The sequence below is a fragment of the Salmo trutta genome, chromosome 4 (genome assembly GCF_901001165.1).
Source record: "Salmo trutta chromosome 4, fSalTru1.1, whole genome shotgun sequence".
In the NCBI taxonomy this organism is placed as follows: domain Eukaryota; kingdom Metazoa; phylum Chordata; class Actinopteri; order Salmoniformes; family Salmonidae; genus Salmo; species Salmo trutta.
This window is the reverse complement of record NC_042960.1, coordinates 34,876,493-34,892,407: the sequence shown is the minus strand read 5'-3', so window position 1 is coordinate 34,892,407 and position 15,915 is coordinate 34,876,493. Positions and strand designations below refer to the sequence as shown.

Sequence of the window (15,915 nt, the reverse complement as noted above, 5' to 3'; positions counted from 1 at the left end):
GCAGACCCCCAGGGCCAGCAGCTAGGGATTGTCTAAATAGGTATCTCCCCTGATGTGGGCATGTATTCAATACAGACTCCTTTTGACTGTAATGGTGCTGCTGGCAACAATTTAATTACGTTCTTTTGCCGACGTTTACTGACACCAGTCATATTCAACAGGTGATGCGCGTTCGTAAAATCCTCAGTTATTCTGCGCTCGGACACACTCAGAGGAATGTTTTGAAATCGGAGTAGATAAGCCTGAGTGAATTAACGAACGCACACCATGTGTATAAAATATTTTAGAAAAAGGCTCAGTGCTGTTATCTTTGCAATGTGAGGTATTGAAAGGTATTAAAAACATGGGTGTCAATGATTTTGACCCCTACTTATTTTTGAAAAAAGATTATTACTTGTTAAACAAAATCTTTCTCTGAGCAGTTGCATTAGTATAAAATAAAAAAAAAATCCCAATTTTTGGAGTATACAATATATCTTAATATTTGAATTATTTATTTTATACAGTAATTTTGCTCATCTTTTTCCAGGGTGTCAATCATTTCATACACCACTGTATGTATGGAATAGAGGTTGAAGAAAAAAGCAGTTATGAACATTTTGTAACGTTTTTTTTTATATATATTTCCTTTAGATAAGAAACTGCATACATCACAAGCCCCGTTTATACCTGGTGCTTTCATAGGTTCTTTGTCCTGATCTTGTCTACATTCTGATTGTGCCCACATTTCCAGAAATGTGTCTACACAGGCTATTAAAATGTCTGTTATCTGTCCACTATGTCTGTGTTGTGACCAGATTTCCAGGTCCCTTCCTTTATGCAAATTATTTGAGTTATTCTTTCAAAATAATATTTATTTATTGTAAGATATGTTGATGTAATCAGTCAATGGTGCCACCTGTCAATGATTTTAGAGGGCAGAATAATGATTTAAATGGTTTCTCTGTCCAGATCTGTCTACACAACGCATGCCTGACTACCTCCGGAAGTGGGCAGAATGATCTGATCACAATCAGATCACAATGTGTCTTTTGATTTTCTACACCTGCCTAAAAACGTGGGCATAATCAGAATTTGGACAAGATCCGGACAAAGGACCCAAGTTAGAACCAGGTATAAACAGGGCTATGGAAGATGAACAAATAGTTAACAATCATCACATGCAGTTTCCTTCTGTACAAAAAAGAAAAACATATTTAAATTCCAAGTTTCTTTTGTACTATGTACATATATTATACAAAGAGTGTCCTCTTTTGTTAGTTTGGATACAGGAGAGAGGCACAGGGAGACAACACTGAGTCCTGGGTCATGTTAAGTAAGCACTCCGTTGTAAAACATTTTCCTGTTTTGTGCCTAATGAACATGTACGCGCACGCAGACACACACACGCACACCCAGGATACACCACAAGTCAAAGGGTTCTCAGACTAAACAATCAAGACCAACTCATCAACTGCATGTGTTCATTGTAAAAAAACAAGAAGAATGTTTTTCCCTTGTATTTTGAGGTGTCTGGCTTTTTGTGAGCAAAAGGTGGTACTGTACTTTCATTCACAGCCAAAGGGTGGTCTAATGTAGGTTCTCCACTATGAGGCCAAACCAGGCGGAACCATAGAATTCCTGTTTTGAGAACAGTGAGAAATTGAACAATTCCATTCCATTCATAACTGATACTTACCAGTCTATGGAGCACGCTACTGAAACATTATATTGACAACATACTTGATCAAATGTCTTTCAAACAAAGTACATTTGGCAATGTTTTCATCCATGTAAACAATACAAACAGGCACAGTGACACTATACAGAGGGTTGCAGAACTCTCAACAGTAATAATGATGATCTGGGTTGCATTCAAGATCACAACAGCATTTCAAAGTGTATTTGGTATTGAGCGGCTAGCTCTCTGAAATGTTCCCTGTACTTGTTCACTTGAATGCAGCCCAGAAAGAGAGACAGATGGAGGAAAGAAAAGTTCAATTATTGCTTGGTTCACATTTCTATATCCCAACATGAACACAACATGGACAGGAGAGTTTTGCGTTGTATTTCAACGTTTTTAAGAGGTAAATATTCTGATCATATTCTCCTACTACAATTTCCTTCAGAGTAGCACATACCGTATACGGTATTGTAAGTAGTACTTTAACCGCAACACACTTATTACAGAATCCTATTCTGCAGTACTATCAGATTAAAAGGGTTTGGTCCCTCTGTTTTGAAAACAGCAGCCCACAATGGAAAATAGTCAAACTAATAATGTACCAAAAAGTATTAAAAAGGCAGGAACAACAACCCTTGGAGGATAATCATTTTTGAACCAATCAGTTGTAGGATGTCTCTCTGTATTCCTTACGGATGCCCTCCCAAACTCAATCTCCCACAATCCCAAAGTCTTGTTGGCACAGATATAGGAATAGAGTTCCATAACCCCTCCATAGAGTACCGTCAAAAACTAAAGTGCAGTAAAGTAAACACATTAACTATCTTCATAATTAAAAAGGATAATAAAAGGCTGTTAAAAACAATAAGTTTTAGTCCATATAATCTCCGTTTAGAGGAGAACCCAGTCAGTCAGTCCATCCGGTGCTTTCCATCAATCTCTCTCCATGTGTACGATGCTCCCTCTCTGCAACCCCAACATGACCACACTGTGACCACTCTATAACCACAGGACCAAGATACTGTTGTGATTGATCCAGTCTGCCCTCTCCAGTTATTGGCACATATTTTGGTGTCAACACTGGAGCCTGGAGTAGTGTCAGCTGCCCAGTTCTGTACACACACCCCTCCAGGTTCAGATTACGTTTCCGGTCAGTTTCACTACATGTTCTACTCCGGTTCTAGTGTGGTTCTGGTCCAGTTCTGGTCTTGTTGTGTTCTGGAAGCGAAGGGGTGTGGTACACAGAGGCAGTAGTTTGCGATCCAGCACTTGAGGTTCTTGTAAAATATGGCAAAAGAAGAACTACGGTCGATGAAACCTACAGGACAGAGAAAGAGAGGGAGAGAGACAGAGAGAGAGCTAAATGAGGAGTTGATTTCCAAAACGCTATATCCACCCATTTTAAACATTTGTGCTTTCTCATCAAAAATGATTGCTTATGGGTACCTTCTTGTGTGTGTAAAATATTACTGTTCTCAGATTTTTTATTAATAGATTTTAGATGTGTATGAAAATGTGCTTTTTTTGCTAAACGCTATTTTCATTGTTTAGATGGAATGGAATGTTCGTATTCTGTATATTTGACTGTGATATGTGGTTGTCTCACCCAGCTACCTTAAGATGAATGCACTTACTGTAAGCCGCTCTGGATAAGAGCATCTTCTAAATGACAAATGTTTTACATACAGATCTCATATTACTGTATTTAATTATTTAAAAAACATGTAAATATTGCTGTCACAAATGTATCATTTGTACATTTATTTATAATTTTTTAACCCGTTATTTATTACATTTGACTGTGTAAAACCTAGCGGGACTATTTATTGTGGATATATAGCATTTAGCAAAAAAACTAAAATGTCTCTGAAATGAAACCACCAAGTGATACATTTTAAACAAATAGATATCTGTCATTGAACAACCTCATTCCATTATTAGGTAGTGAAAAAGCATACCAATCTCTTTCAGAATTTCTTTAAAACAATAAAAGCTCATTTGCCAACATTTCTGAAAATTGATATATAGCGTTTTGGAATTAAACTCTTCAAATAGTTACTGTATACAGCTTGAGGTATGGGCTACTGTCTTCGTGTTGTCTTGCAGCTTGTAGTATGGCTGTGACATACAGTACATACCTGGTGAGATGGCGACTACCCTCATGCACTTCCATTTCTGTGTTTTTAAATTCATTGAGTTCTTTACGTATGGCAGCCTACGAGGGACAAACAGAGCCAGAGATCAGTCTGAGAAAACAGTATCCGCATGACTGTGCATTTGTGTATGTGTGTGTTATTACCTTATCAGCAGCTGTGAGTCGTGTCCAGGGTTTGTCTGCCCTCCTGTCGTAGTCCTGAGCGTCAGCCACCTCTACGTAGTCACTGAAGCGGGTCAGGATCTTAGCTTCCCTCAACTCCTCCACCGTGGGCCTCTGACTCAACTGGGTACAGGGGGAAAAGGGTTATCAGAGTGTGCGTGTGCAGGGCCGGCCTGCCCTAGTCTTTTGGGGGCTCTAAGCAAAATGTTGTTGGTGTCTGGCAATGACTGACATAATAAGAGAAAAACTGCTAATGCACAACCAAATTTCAAAATTGCACCTTGTGTATTCTACTATTGTAACTCTCAACAGTAAGTTGCGACAGAGAGGAAGAGGCAAAGTGAGAGGGATAACTGGGCCCAAAATCTGTATTCTCCGGCAGGTGGTGTTTTGGGTAAAAAAAAAATGGATTGGAATTTTTGGAATTCTTAGGTTGTTACGAGTGTACTGATATAAGTAGGACACGTGACATCCCGGCAACTCTGAGAAAAAAAACCTATATATCGGCGTTGTGCCAGTTTTTCAAAGCGTATAGCCCTCTCATTGGCTAGAATGGTCCCACCTGAACTTGCCTCATCCCCACTGCTTTCCATTTTTTAAGACCTTTATTTTCATCTTTAGAGGGGCCACTAGAGTATCTGGTCAATATAATGGATAGTCTGTCGAAGGGAACACGACTGCATTCCAATTTTTCTTGTACTAAAATAACTGTATTTTGGGTCTGGGGCCCCCTAGCGGCTGCAGGGACCTAAGCAGTTGCTTATGTCGTTTATGCCTTGGACCTGCCAGCTGTGTTTGTGTGGTGATTGAGGGTCACCACACACACACTCATATTTCCAATGGTCTGTCATGTAATGGAAATTGATACCCAATTCCCCTCTCTTAGCCTCTTCCTCCCCTCTCTTACCCTCCCCTCTCACCTTTCTCGATAGGCGTTTCTTGAGCTCTCTCATCTCCTCCTGCTCCTCCAGCTCATTGTGGCCTGAGATAGGGGAGAGAAGGAGAGACAGGTTAGAATAGAACATAACAGAAGACACTTTGTCAATTTCATAAGAAATGAAAGTGCGTCTTCTGCCTATCTAGTCTGTGCTACTTACGTTTGAGTATGTTTCTCTGTTCCAGCTCTTCTGTAGTTGGCCGTTGACTCAACCTCCTGAGGAAATAGAACTAGAGTCAGTCTGGACCATTTCCTAACGTGTTTAATTGTGTTATGTTTTACTTGCTGATGTCAGAGCAGGTTTTCTATGAGCCGTGACTGCTTCAGATTTACATGTATTTATTTACCACCTCAACAGTCTGACACAATGATTCATACAGCAACGAGAGGGAGGGAAAGAGATGGAGAAAAATGGAGAGGGGAGGGAGGAAGGAGTAGGGAGGGGGAAGCAGAGAGATGGAGAGGGAGATAAATGGATAGAGGGAGGGAAGGAAGGAAGAGAGGGAGAAGGCAAGTTGTAGTGAGTGTGACAAATGAGAGTGGGAGGCAATAGAAGGAAGGAAATGATTTGTGAATTCTGTTTTCTTCCTGTATTTCCCAATGATTTATATATACATTAGATGACTGATAGGGGGCGCTGTGTTAAAGCCACCGTGTCTCCATCTTGGCACTCCCCCACCATTGTAAAAAATATTTTGGAAGCTTAGAAATGCATTTGTGTCTACATTAGTTTTTGCTACATTTACTATATTACAGACACCTTAATGCATACTTTTAAATTATATTATGTGCACTAAACATAAACATATAAACAAATATATAAACATTTTACTTAAAGTATAATTTTTCAAGATTACTAATGTTACTGTCCCCACTACAACAACAAAAAAATACTTAAATACATGTAATTTAGGGACTCCCGAGTGGCGCAGCAGTCTAAGGCACTGCATCGCAGTGCTAGCTGCATCACTACAGATTCTGGTTCGATCCCAGGCTGTGTCACAGCCGACCGGGAGACCCATGGGGCTGCACAATTGGCACAGTGTCATCCGGGTTAGGGGAGGGTTTGGCCGGGTTGTCCTTGTCCCATTGCGCTCTAGCGACTCCTGTGGCAGGCTGGGTGCAATGTACGCTGACACGGTCGCCAGGTGTACAGTGTGCGGCTGGCTTTCGGGTTAAGCGAGCATTGCGTCAAGAAGCAGTGCGGCTTGGCGGGGGTCGTCTTTCGGAGGACGCACGGCTCTCAACCTTCGCCTCTCCCGAGTCCGTACGAGAGTTGCAGTGATGGGACAATTGGGGAGAAAAAGGTGTAAAAAAATATATGTATTTCATTTTATTGAAATACTGTAGAATTAAATGCATTCATATGGAGGACCGCTCCTACTGGGCAGTGCCAATATGGCCAACCGGTGGCTTCAAAGCCTCTCAATGGCCAATACATTGCATCAGCAATCCAGGGTTAATATACATGATTGATATTGACATGTACTCATGTTCTGTCCTCTGTGAGCGTAAAATCCCACTTGAAGATGTCTGCCCTCTCACTGGCATATTCAAGATTTAAAAAATGTGACAGGCTCTCTGCTACTCTCCCTCCATCCTCTACCTCTCATCAATTTCCTTCCATCCTCCGTCCCTCTACCTTTCCTCACTTCCACTTCCTCTCATTTCCAGCTTAGCTTCCTCTCTCCATGATGAGGTGTCATCTATCATGCTGTCTTAAGTAGCCAGGTCACATCTCAACCAGGCCACAGCAGGGTGTACAGGCGCTGACTGGGAGATGAGGTGTGTGATTTCAAGCACACGTGAGTTCATCTCTCACCATAATAGCTTGTTGCTTGGCAATCGTTTTGACTGCATGCAATGTGTAAGAGCCTGCGTGCGTTTGTATGCGTGAATATGACTCTCTCCATGCGAGCTTGGTGCCTATATGATAACGTGACTCAAGTCCTCTCCGTTGCTATAGGGAGGGTGTGCATCCGTATGTGTGTGTGGGCGTGTCTCTCACCGTGTGAGCTTGGTGCCTATCTGCTGCCTGAACTCCAGTTTCTCCTGGTCCGACTGTGTGGGCAGTATGTTCTTCTCCTCCAGCTCTCTCTGTGACGGACGGTTACTGATCTTAATTGCCAGGGAGTCCTTCCTCAACACCTTCAGAGCCAGGGTACCTATACACACGTGCACATGTACACACACACGGACAAATCGTTTTTTTTAGAGAGGCCAGAATAAGATCAGCAAACTTTGTCCATAACATTTTGATAAAATTGGAATTACTAGCACCACAGCTAACTCATGCACTAGCAATTCAACTGGCACAGCGGTTACCCTATCCAGTGAGAGCTACAGGATGGGAGTGTGTTCACTGTTTCCGACCCACTCTTCTGTTTACATCACCTTATTACAGAGAGGAGAGGTGTGTATAAATACCTCATAGACATAACGGGCCTCATTCAGACAACTGCTTATGAAAAAGAGTGAAGGGAACTACTGGAACAAGGGATCTGAGGACCAGCCATGGTGTATGTGTGCATTTCATGACATAACAGACAGGTTACGCAACACCTCTCATTCACACGCCACTGTCACCTCCGCGATTTGATTGGTCACATTCAACACTCAAATCAGGGACGTGAACCACAGCTCTGAATGGAGGGGTCCAATGAAAGGAGAGCTCTTGAACCACAAATCCCAGCAGCCATTGAGGCTGTTACCAGGAAGCAGGAGCACCAAGCAGAGACCAAACGGCCACCACGGTCCCAAACCAATCATGTGTAAACAATCACCTACTTGTAAAGAGTGTTTCATCTTCGTCGTCTTCCTCCTCCTCTTCTTCCTCATCATCATCATCTTCTTCATCATCATCCTCGTCCCTGTACGAACCAGGTAGTTCTTGATAGTCTTCATCGTTGGGGAGGTTCTCTTTGTTGTAGTCACATGCTATCATCACCGTGGGAACCGCGTGGTGCAGCGAGCTGAGGTCAGTGGGAAAGGTAAAGGTTAGCAAGAGATGGTGGGTGTTTGTGTGTCTGTTTATCTGTGTGTGTGTGTGGTGTTAGACAGGGGAGTAGTTAGGTAATGTCAGGTTGTTTCCACCATCAGTTATTATGAAAGGAGCTATGACCTATAACCTCTGAAACTCATGTTAACGGCACCTCAACTCAACTGAGAAATCAAGACAGAAACACTGTAGAAAAACAAGCCAGAGCTCTCTTAATTGTCACAGCAAGTGGCTCCTAAAATAATGTTGGTACCTCACTCTGCCGGGAAGCATTGCATGACTTATACTGACTGGATGTAACGGAGATGTAAGGGAGGGATGTAACAGACATGGTTGGCTTTAGAGACTCACATTACCACACCTAAATCACACAGCCTGTCTCAACTATAGGGGAGACAAGAGGCACAGCAAAAACAAACTGCAAACCAATCACAAATGAGCCTTGAGGCAGCATCACCAATCAGCAAGCAAGCAGCAATCTAGCAACTGTGGAGCTCCCATAATGGAGAATAACGATCTCTGTTGCTTTTACAAACTCATTTTAGGTGTGCCTTACATAACATTTAGACAGCAAATGAGTAATTCAAAAAGGGCTACAAAAGGAAGAGGATGCCTACATCTATTATGTGCTTGAGTCCATAACCACCTGCCGGCCCACCAATTAGAGTGATGGATCATGGGAGGCCAATCTGGCGCTGGCACATCAGTCACAGAGTGTGTGGGTCGATTGCAGAGTGTTCTCCACATGTGTGATGTGTCTGTGGACAGATGGAGATGGTGTGTGTGTGTGTGTGTGTGGTGCTCTAAAATGGTCTGAACTGATTAGACACCAGCCCATGATACACATACACCCAGAGGTAAAGCCAAGGCTCTGGGAATTTGTGCAGCTCTATATCTGAAGCTGAAGTCAACACCAGCCATGCTGCTCTCCAGGGAAGGTTTAGATTAAATGGTCTCTGTACTGAGATGTGTATGACTGACCAGACGTTTCAAAATGCTGCCTAGAGTGCAGATGTAGGTGAGCCAGTTTGCTACAGCAGAAAAATAATCCTGCAGCAATAGGACATGTGAATTATTATGTGGATTGTAATTTATGGACATTTTTTGTAGGGGTTGATACATTTTCCGTAAGGGAAAATCATGTCAGAAGCCTTTTAAAGCCTCAAATACACCAAGTTTTTAATTTCCTTGCGGTAACTCTCAATTTAACCTTACTGATTAGAAACCCTTAGTCACATGATAAACAAGCTCCTTAACGACCCCATCCAACTCACTGCTGTAGTGTAGACACAGGGCAGGACCAATGGGAATAGGGTACAAGGCAGACTGGATATGTGAACCACTGAATCCATCCACATGGAGGCATGGATACACACACACAAACACATACTTCTCCTTAATCCTCACCTCTTGTATCGCTGCATAGTGAGGGCCAGAGTCTTGTTGAGTTCCTCGATGATGCGGCTGGGGGGGTGTAGGGGCACAGGGAGGGTCCCGTAGTGTAGGGAGTGGCCCCCCAGGGACCCCACGTGGTGGGAGGGAGGGGGGCACTTCTGAAAGGTGAGGGCCGAGGGCTCCATGCTCCCCCCCGCACCCACAGGCACACAAATCATCAGCTTCTTAGGAGGTAGAGGAGGCGACAGCTTCATGGACATACAGGGCAGCTTCACTGGCATACCGTCTAGAGGAAGAGATAGAAGAGAGAGAGAGAAAAATCGGAGTCAGATACACACACTGATACACCCGCACAAGCAGCACGCTGGTGGGCTGGTGTACAGTAAAAACAGAAAGCAAAGTAAACGCAAAGAATGACACAGGGATACACGCATAGACACAGAGGATTACAGGGCTAGACCTGTGATGTGGTTGGGCAGCCTGTTGAACGGTTTGGGGGGTAGCACTGGGGGTTGTTTTTTATGTTTTATGGTGTGATGTGATGACTCTGCCCCAGCCCCTTCGCCTGGATACACCATAACCTTCTTAGTGGATGGAGGCTGGCTGGGATTCTGGGTGTGGTCTTGTGGACACGCCCCCTCTCCAGACATCTGGAACTCAACTGTACCTGGGCATAGAATAAATCAATCAGATGATATGTTAGAACAGGGTGAATGGAAATGAACCAATAGGTGAGCGTATTGGGAGAAGGCCTGAGATTTGAGAAAAACATTGACCGATCAGATGTCAAATAACAGCACAGTGAGAGACTATGAACCATTGCTTATGTGTGTTGATAGAAGGCCTGAGACGTACCTATGGCTGACCCTGCTCCATCCATCAGCTCAGCTCCATCACATGGTGATGGATCAGACCCTCCTAATGCTGGAGACCTCCCGTTCTCCATCTTCTCCTCCTCTCCTCTCATTACTACCGCCCCATCTGTAGAGAGAGAGAGAGAGAGAGCTATATATATATAACATGTTCACAGTACATATCTGGCCTGGAGTCAATCCATGTGGATGCTGTGATGCCGATTGTATGACTTGACTTCATTTCCGCCAAAAGTATTTTTGATTACGCAACAAAGAACAACTACAACAGTTTTGCCAAAAGTCTCTGCGTTCTAACCTCCCTCTGCTGTCTTCTCCTCTATTCTCTCTGACCCCTCACCTTTGTCATAGATGTCCTCCATCACTCCTCTCTTGATCAGATCCTCTCTGCTCTGCCGGGTCGACATCTTCCTCTCCAGGACTGAGGGTACAGGATATGACATCACAACAACATTAACTCTCATCATATGGTACAGGATTCTACTCTATTCTACTTCATCACCAACTTCACTGTGCTTATAACTGGCCAGCAGAATCGGCACGTTCTTTTTCTGATACATTGGTCTCTGTCTGAATCATAACCCAGTTATGGCTAGGGTCCTGTGATAAAAATACTGTATGGTTAGTGTAACAGTCAACATACAGTATATTGGCTGCGAGAATATGTGTGACTATTTGAATTATGCCAAAATGTATGCCATTATATTAACACGCCATAATAATTCTGTTCAGAGAAAATCAGAAACTGCACCGACAGCTGGGGGAGCAGCATGAGATTAGAAAGACAGGGCAGCGCCCCACTGGTGTGTGTGTGTGGACTACTTTGCATAACAAACTATAACACTGTAATACATTTTTGTAAATTTACTGCAATAAATGTACAGTTCTATATTACAGTACAGTACTGTAAAGAGCAATGCATTAAGGGGGCTCAACGGTATTCCGCTACACTGTTGTAAAATATAGTACTGTGCACCTGTTTTGCTGTATATTTACAGCAGCATACAGTGAATTATGGTGCATTGTGGGAAAATGTTGTGGACGGCGAAAGAATCTCTTTCTCATGAACATTTTGAGATGTGCCTTGTAAGAGCACTATTGTAAAGTGGTTTTTCCACTGGATATCTTAAGGTGAATGCACCAATTTGTAAGTCGCTCTGGATAAGAGCGTCTGCTAAATTACTTAAATGTAAATGTAAGAGGCTGTATTTAAGGCACCTGTAAGTGAGAATGCTGTACCAAATGAATTGCTATGTGGTAGTAGTACCTGAACAATTTAAAGTGTACAGGGGACAGATCAGAGCAGCAGCATGACTTAAACCTTTACTGGTGTTTTGCCCTGTAATCACGGCCAGTTCAGAAGCCTTTGTTTAGGCCCCTAGAAATGCAAGTGATTTAAAACACGAAATATCCATTATATGCTGTAAAATACAAATACCTAGCAGCCAACCTGCTTGCATCAATCCCATGTAATTACAGTAAAATACCAATATTATGATAACAGTAGCATTTACTTTCTTACAAGTGGCTAATTTTACAGTATTGTACTGTTTCGTTGCTCTGATATTACAGTAACTTATAGGAAGCTCATGGCAAGTTACTGTGAATATTACAGTAACGTACTGTGCACTAGCCAGAGATGGGAAAAGACACATCAAAAGGTATCTTGTTACAAATATAAAATACTTTGAAGACCAATGTATCCTTAACAACTTTATCAGTAACTGTTACAGAAATGTTTTACTTGCAATGACTGTGATACGTTTATTTTAGTTTAATGCAGTGGTTCCCAATCTGTGGGGGAACTTGGTCCGGCTTTCAACTTACTCTTGAAAGTTGTAATAGTATAATGCACAAGGTGCAATTTCAAAATTGGGTATCGCATCATCCGTTTTCCACTTGTCATGTCAGTCATAGCCTACTATAAAGAGCTAGTTATAACTTGTCAGAAATGTCCAGATCAACTAGCCCAACGTTTTTAAGCCCATGTATTTTCTTGTAATGTTTGAGTCACTCAAAAATCACATGAATACACATTAGACAATTTCAAGAAAATGATCTTAAAAACAAAATAAAAAAAATCTCTGCACCCATTACAAAACGTGTAGAATTTCAGGAAATAAGCTTTAAACCTGTAACATTCTCTCCGCCAACAAGAGGGGTGTGAACAGTTTGTGTCATGAACAGTGCTTGTGCCCATAGAAATAGACGTGTTCCCCAATGCTGGAAGGGGGGGCTGAGTGAAAAGGTTTGGGAACTCCTGGTTTAATACACTGACTAAGTCACTCTGGACAAGAGCGTCTGCTAAATGACCAAAATGTAAATGTAAAAAAATGAACACTTGCGAAGCACACTGCTGGGTATTATTCTAATGAGGTCCACCTTCAAACTATTTTTATTTGGATACATTTTGGCCTTGTTTGGGGGCACAGCTCATTAGAAGAATACCCAGCAGTGTGCTAGTCATGTAAACACCTTACTCTGCTTATCTTAAAATCGGGGTAAGGTCAAAATCGAAGGAAAACACCTGGTTTTCTGAGCATTTTTTTGAATTATTAGGTAATGCAAACATCTTAATCGGCATTCCAGCGTTGTGTGATCTGCGCATGTGCTAGCCTCAGCCGAGCGAGCATCCCTCCAGCGCAAGTGAAGTGAGTTCGGAACAACTGAAAACTGAATGTATGCGTCTTAGAAGTGGTTTTCACATACAAACTTTCTATGTCCAAACTCAGAATCAAAAATGCTTCCCCAAAATAACATTCGCTGTGGTAGAACATTTATTTTGATTGACGATTTTCTGCATTTATCAGAGTGTCATCAGGTAGCATGATTTCAGATGTATCCATGTACACAGGATTATTAGGGAAATCGTTCTTCTTGCAAAGCATGTAAACGTTTTAATCAAACTATTACATTAATCTGACTAACCACAATAGTCACATTATTGTGTGTATTTAACCGTACTCAGTGCATTAAACTAAGGTAGATAAACAAGAACATATCACAGTCATAGCAAGTAAAAAGATGATGTTACCGTTACTGACAATGTTGTTGTAGTTAAGCGGGCTACTTGCACGTTTATTTTTTGTATTAGGAAATTAGGAAAACAAACTCATGAATTGTAGTTCAGGCCAGTGAAATACAAATTACAAAATAGGTATTGAAATACCTATATCAAATAATTTTGGCCATCATTGGCACTAGCTGCCTGCACTGTAAATCTAACAGTTTACAAACCACTGTGCTTCCAGTAATGCAATGTAAATTCTAGAAATAGAGCATGTTGCTGTAGTCAGGTGTTACAGTAATATGCTGGAAATGTGTTTCAGTAAAGTAAAGGTCCTGTAAATCTACAGTAATTTACTGACTTCTGTGCTGCCAGTAATCTACCGTAAATTTACAGTAACCTACTGGCGACTGTGTTGCCAGTAATTTACTGTAAAAATTACAGGAAATGTTTTACAGTGTAGATATTATACCATAACAATGGTATAACATTATATTAGATATCTTATTTAATTTTGGATCATTATTCAATTCAAGTGACATTGTTAGCTGGAACTCCAGATCTGCCATCAAACTGAATCTGCAGGGAATTTTCTGTCAACACTTTCACAGCTGTTCTCTACATTTTTGATGAACAAGACTGATCTTGTGTACATGTTCAGTAGCAGTATTTGGTATTTTTAATTTCAAATCATTTATAAAAAGGCTTAAGGGGACTATTATGCTCTCAAGTCTGTCTGGTCTTGCTGATGTCTAACATGCACGCACACACACACACACACACACACACGCAATGTAATAATCCCACTGTTTAAACTTTAAAGAATAGCCTGGACGTAGCTCCAGTCTCCTGTGTTATCGTTGGCCCCACTGATCCGGTTGGCGATAATATACAGCTACAGCTGACCTACAGCATTCATGCTGATCCCCTGTTACATAACCATAATATAACTATCATACACCATGCACCTAGCTCTGATGCTTCATGGCACCTATGTGCTATAACTGCTGATCCCCTGTTACATAATATAACCATCAACCAGTACAGCCCCTAGCTGCCCAGCTCTGTACAGCCTACAACCATCATATACTGTAGCATATAGCCACCTAGCACTGCCTCGTGCCTCGTAGTACCTACATTTGTCAACATAATGGAGTCATACTGTTCCTGCTAGGGGGTGAGCTGGTGAGACAGTGATCTGTTGTAGCTTTAGGACATAAGAGTGCGCCTACTGTGGGGCTGGGGGAGTGCTTAGGTGGCAAGCAGAGAGGCAGAATACAAGGGTTAAGGCTAAGGGGTTAGATCTTAAGGCGGTAGATTTTAGGGTTAAGGGAGAGGTAGAAAGCAAGGCCTAGGGCTTCGGGGTTAGGGTTTAGGAAACGTGCCAAACTCATTCCACGGGGGGCAGAGTGTCTGCGTGTTTTCGCTCCTCCCTTAGACTTGATTGGCGAATTAAGGTCACTGATTAGGAAGGAACTCCCCTCACCTGGTTGTCTAGGTCTTAACTGAAAGGAAAAAACAAAAACCAGCGAACACTAGGCCCTCCATGGAATGAGTTTGACACCCCTGGTTTAGGGCTGAGAGGTTAGATATGGTTCTCACCAGAAGATGTCTGCTTGAACTTCTCGCTCTTCTTCTTCCTCCATTTCCACGGCTTGAAGAGACGCCCCAGGGTGGCAAACTTGCTCCGCCTCCGAATGGGAGGGGTGTGTGTGCCAGGGACCAGCGAATCGGATCGCATCGCCGCTATTCGCTCCACCTCCTCAACTGGAAGAGAAGGGGAGAGAAACCAGTCACATAATCCATAAAACAATAGACCAATGCGATTCAAAGTATGTGGAACTCAGAGGAGCAATTGAAAGAATCATTCTAATGAATACATAAAGAAGACACTATGGAAATAGACATCATTACACAAGGAATGATGAAGAGGGAATGTTTACAGATGAGGGTTACATTTTTTCTCAATATGATGTACATACACAGCTCAGTTTGGTGCCATTCAAACTTCTCGATCTCTCTCTCTTTTTTTTTTTACATCTCTTCACCCATCTCTCCGTGTCTCTCTCTCCCTGAGCTATGATGATCTCTGCCCTGTAAGGGAGATGTCAGACCGTTCTAATGTAAACACAGTGAATGCCCTGCACTCCGAGTCCTTACTCAATTTTTCCATCTCTAAACTCCCAACAGGCTGAACTTTTTGTTCTTCAAATTAAAATGAAAATACTGTCTGTCTCGCTCTTACACACACACACACACACACACACCTCTAAGTCTGCACAAGCAGTAAGTGTGTGTGAGTGAGTGTTATATGCCTTCAATGGCACTGCCCCCTGACCTCACCTTCGCACCACATCATGATGCAGGTGTGAGTGTTCTTGATGATATGTGCACATTGAGGGAATTTGGTCATACTGTGTATAATAGGAGAGGACAAAACACAAATCCATCTGTGGGAATAGCTTCTGGCAGGGATATAGGAGGGTGGGTCACAGTACAGTAGCAACCTACTACTTTATCTTATCTGCAGTTCTAGGTGATTCTAGATCCTTCTAAATCACTATAGATATTCTGGATTGGGGCTACTTGATAAAACCACATATCAACATTATTTCAGTTGACTAGCATATCTGTTATCTTGGTGAATCAATGTGCCCTGTGTTTGTATAGCCTACAAAGTACAACCTCAGTCAACTATTCAAAGTAGTGCTGTCTGTCTGCTTTGA

General features: G+C 42.2%; 1 protein-coding gene across 3 annotated transcripts in view; it reads right to left on the bottom strand.

Moving 5' to 3' along the window:
* Nucleotides 1-585: 585 nt before the first annotated feature.
* LOC115192280 (phosphatase and actin regulator 1) overlaps nucleotides 586-15,915 on the bottom strand; it is an 89,441-nt gene continuing 74,111 nt past the window's right edge. For 2 of the 3 annotated variants that reach the window (XM_029750593.1, XM_029750592.1), the window contains exons 2-13: nucleotides 14,792-14,956; nucleotides 10,523-10,603; nucleotides 10,166-10,291; nucleotides 9,771-9,977; nucleotides 9,323-9,596; nucleotides 7,705-7,889; nucleotides 6,926-7,082; nucleotides 5,078-5,133; nucleotides 4,901-4,962; nucleotides 3,963-4,103; nucleotides 3,802-3,878; nucleotides 586-2,981 (exon numbers count right to left, since the gene is read on the bottom strand). In XM_029750593.1, the coding sequence (XP_029606453.1) occupies nucleotides 2,966-2,981; nucleotides 3,802-3,878; nucleotides 3,963-4,103; nucleotides 4,901-4,962; nucleotides 5,078-5,133; nucleotides 6,926-7,082; nucleotides 7,705-7,889; nucleotides 9,323-9,596; nucleotides 9,771-9,977; nucleotides 10,166-10,291; nucleotides 10,523-10,603; nucleotides 14,792-14,956 (1,547 nt within the window). In that variant the 3' untranslated portion in view covers nucleotides 586-2,965. Of the gene's footprint in view, nucleotides 2,982-3,801; nucleotides 3,879-3,962; nucleotides 4,104-4,900; nucleotides 4,963-5,077; nucleotides 5,134-6,925; nucleotides 7,083-7,704; nucleotides 7,890-9,322; nucleotides 9,597-9,770; nucleotides 9,978-10,165; nucleotides 10,292-10,522; nucleotides 10,604-14,791; nucleotides 14,957-15,171; nucleotides 15,599-15,915 lie in introns of those variants that run through there. The other variant, XM_029750595.1, reaches the window with a different exon arrangement.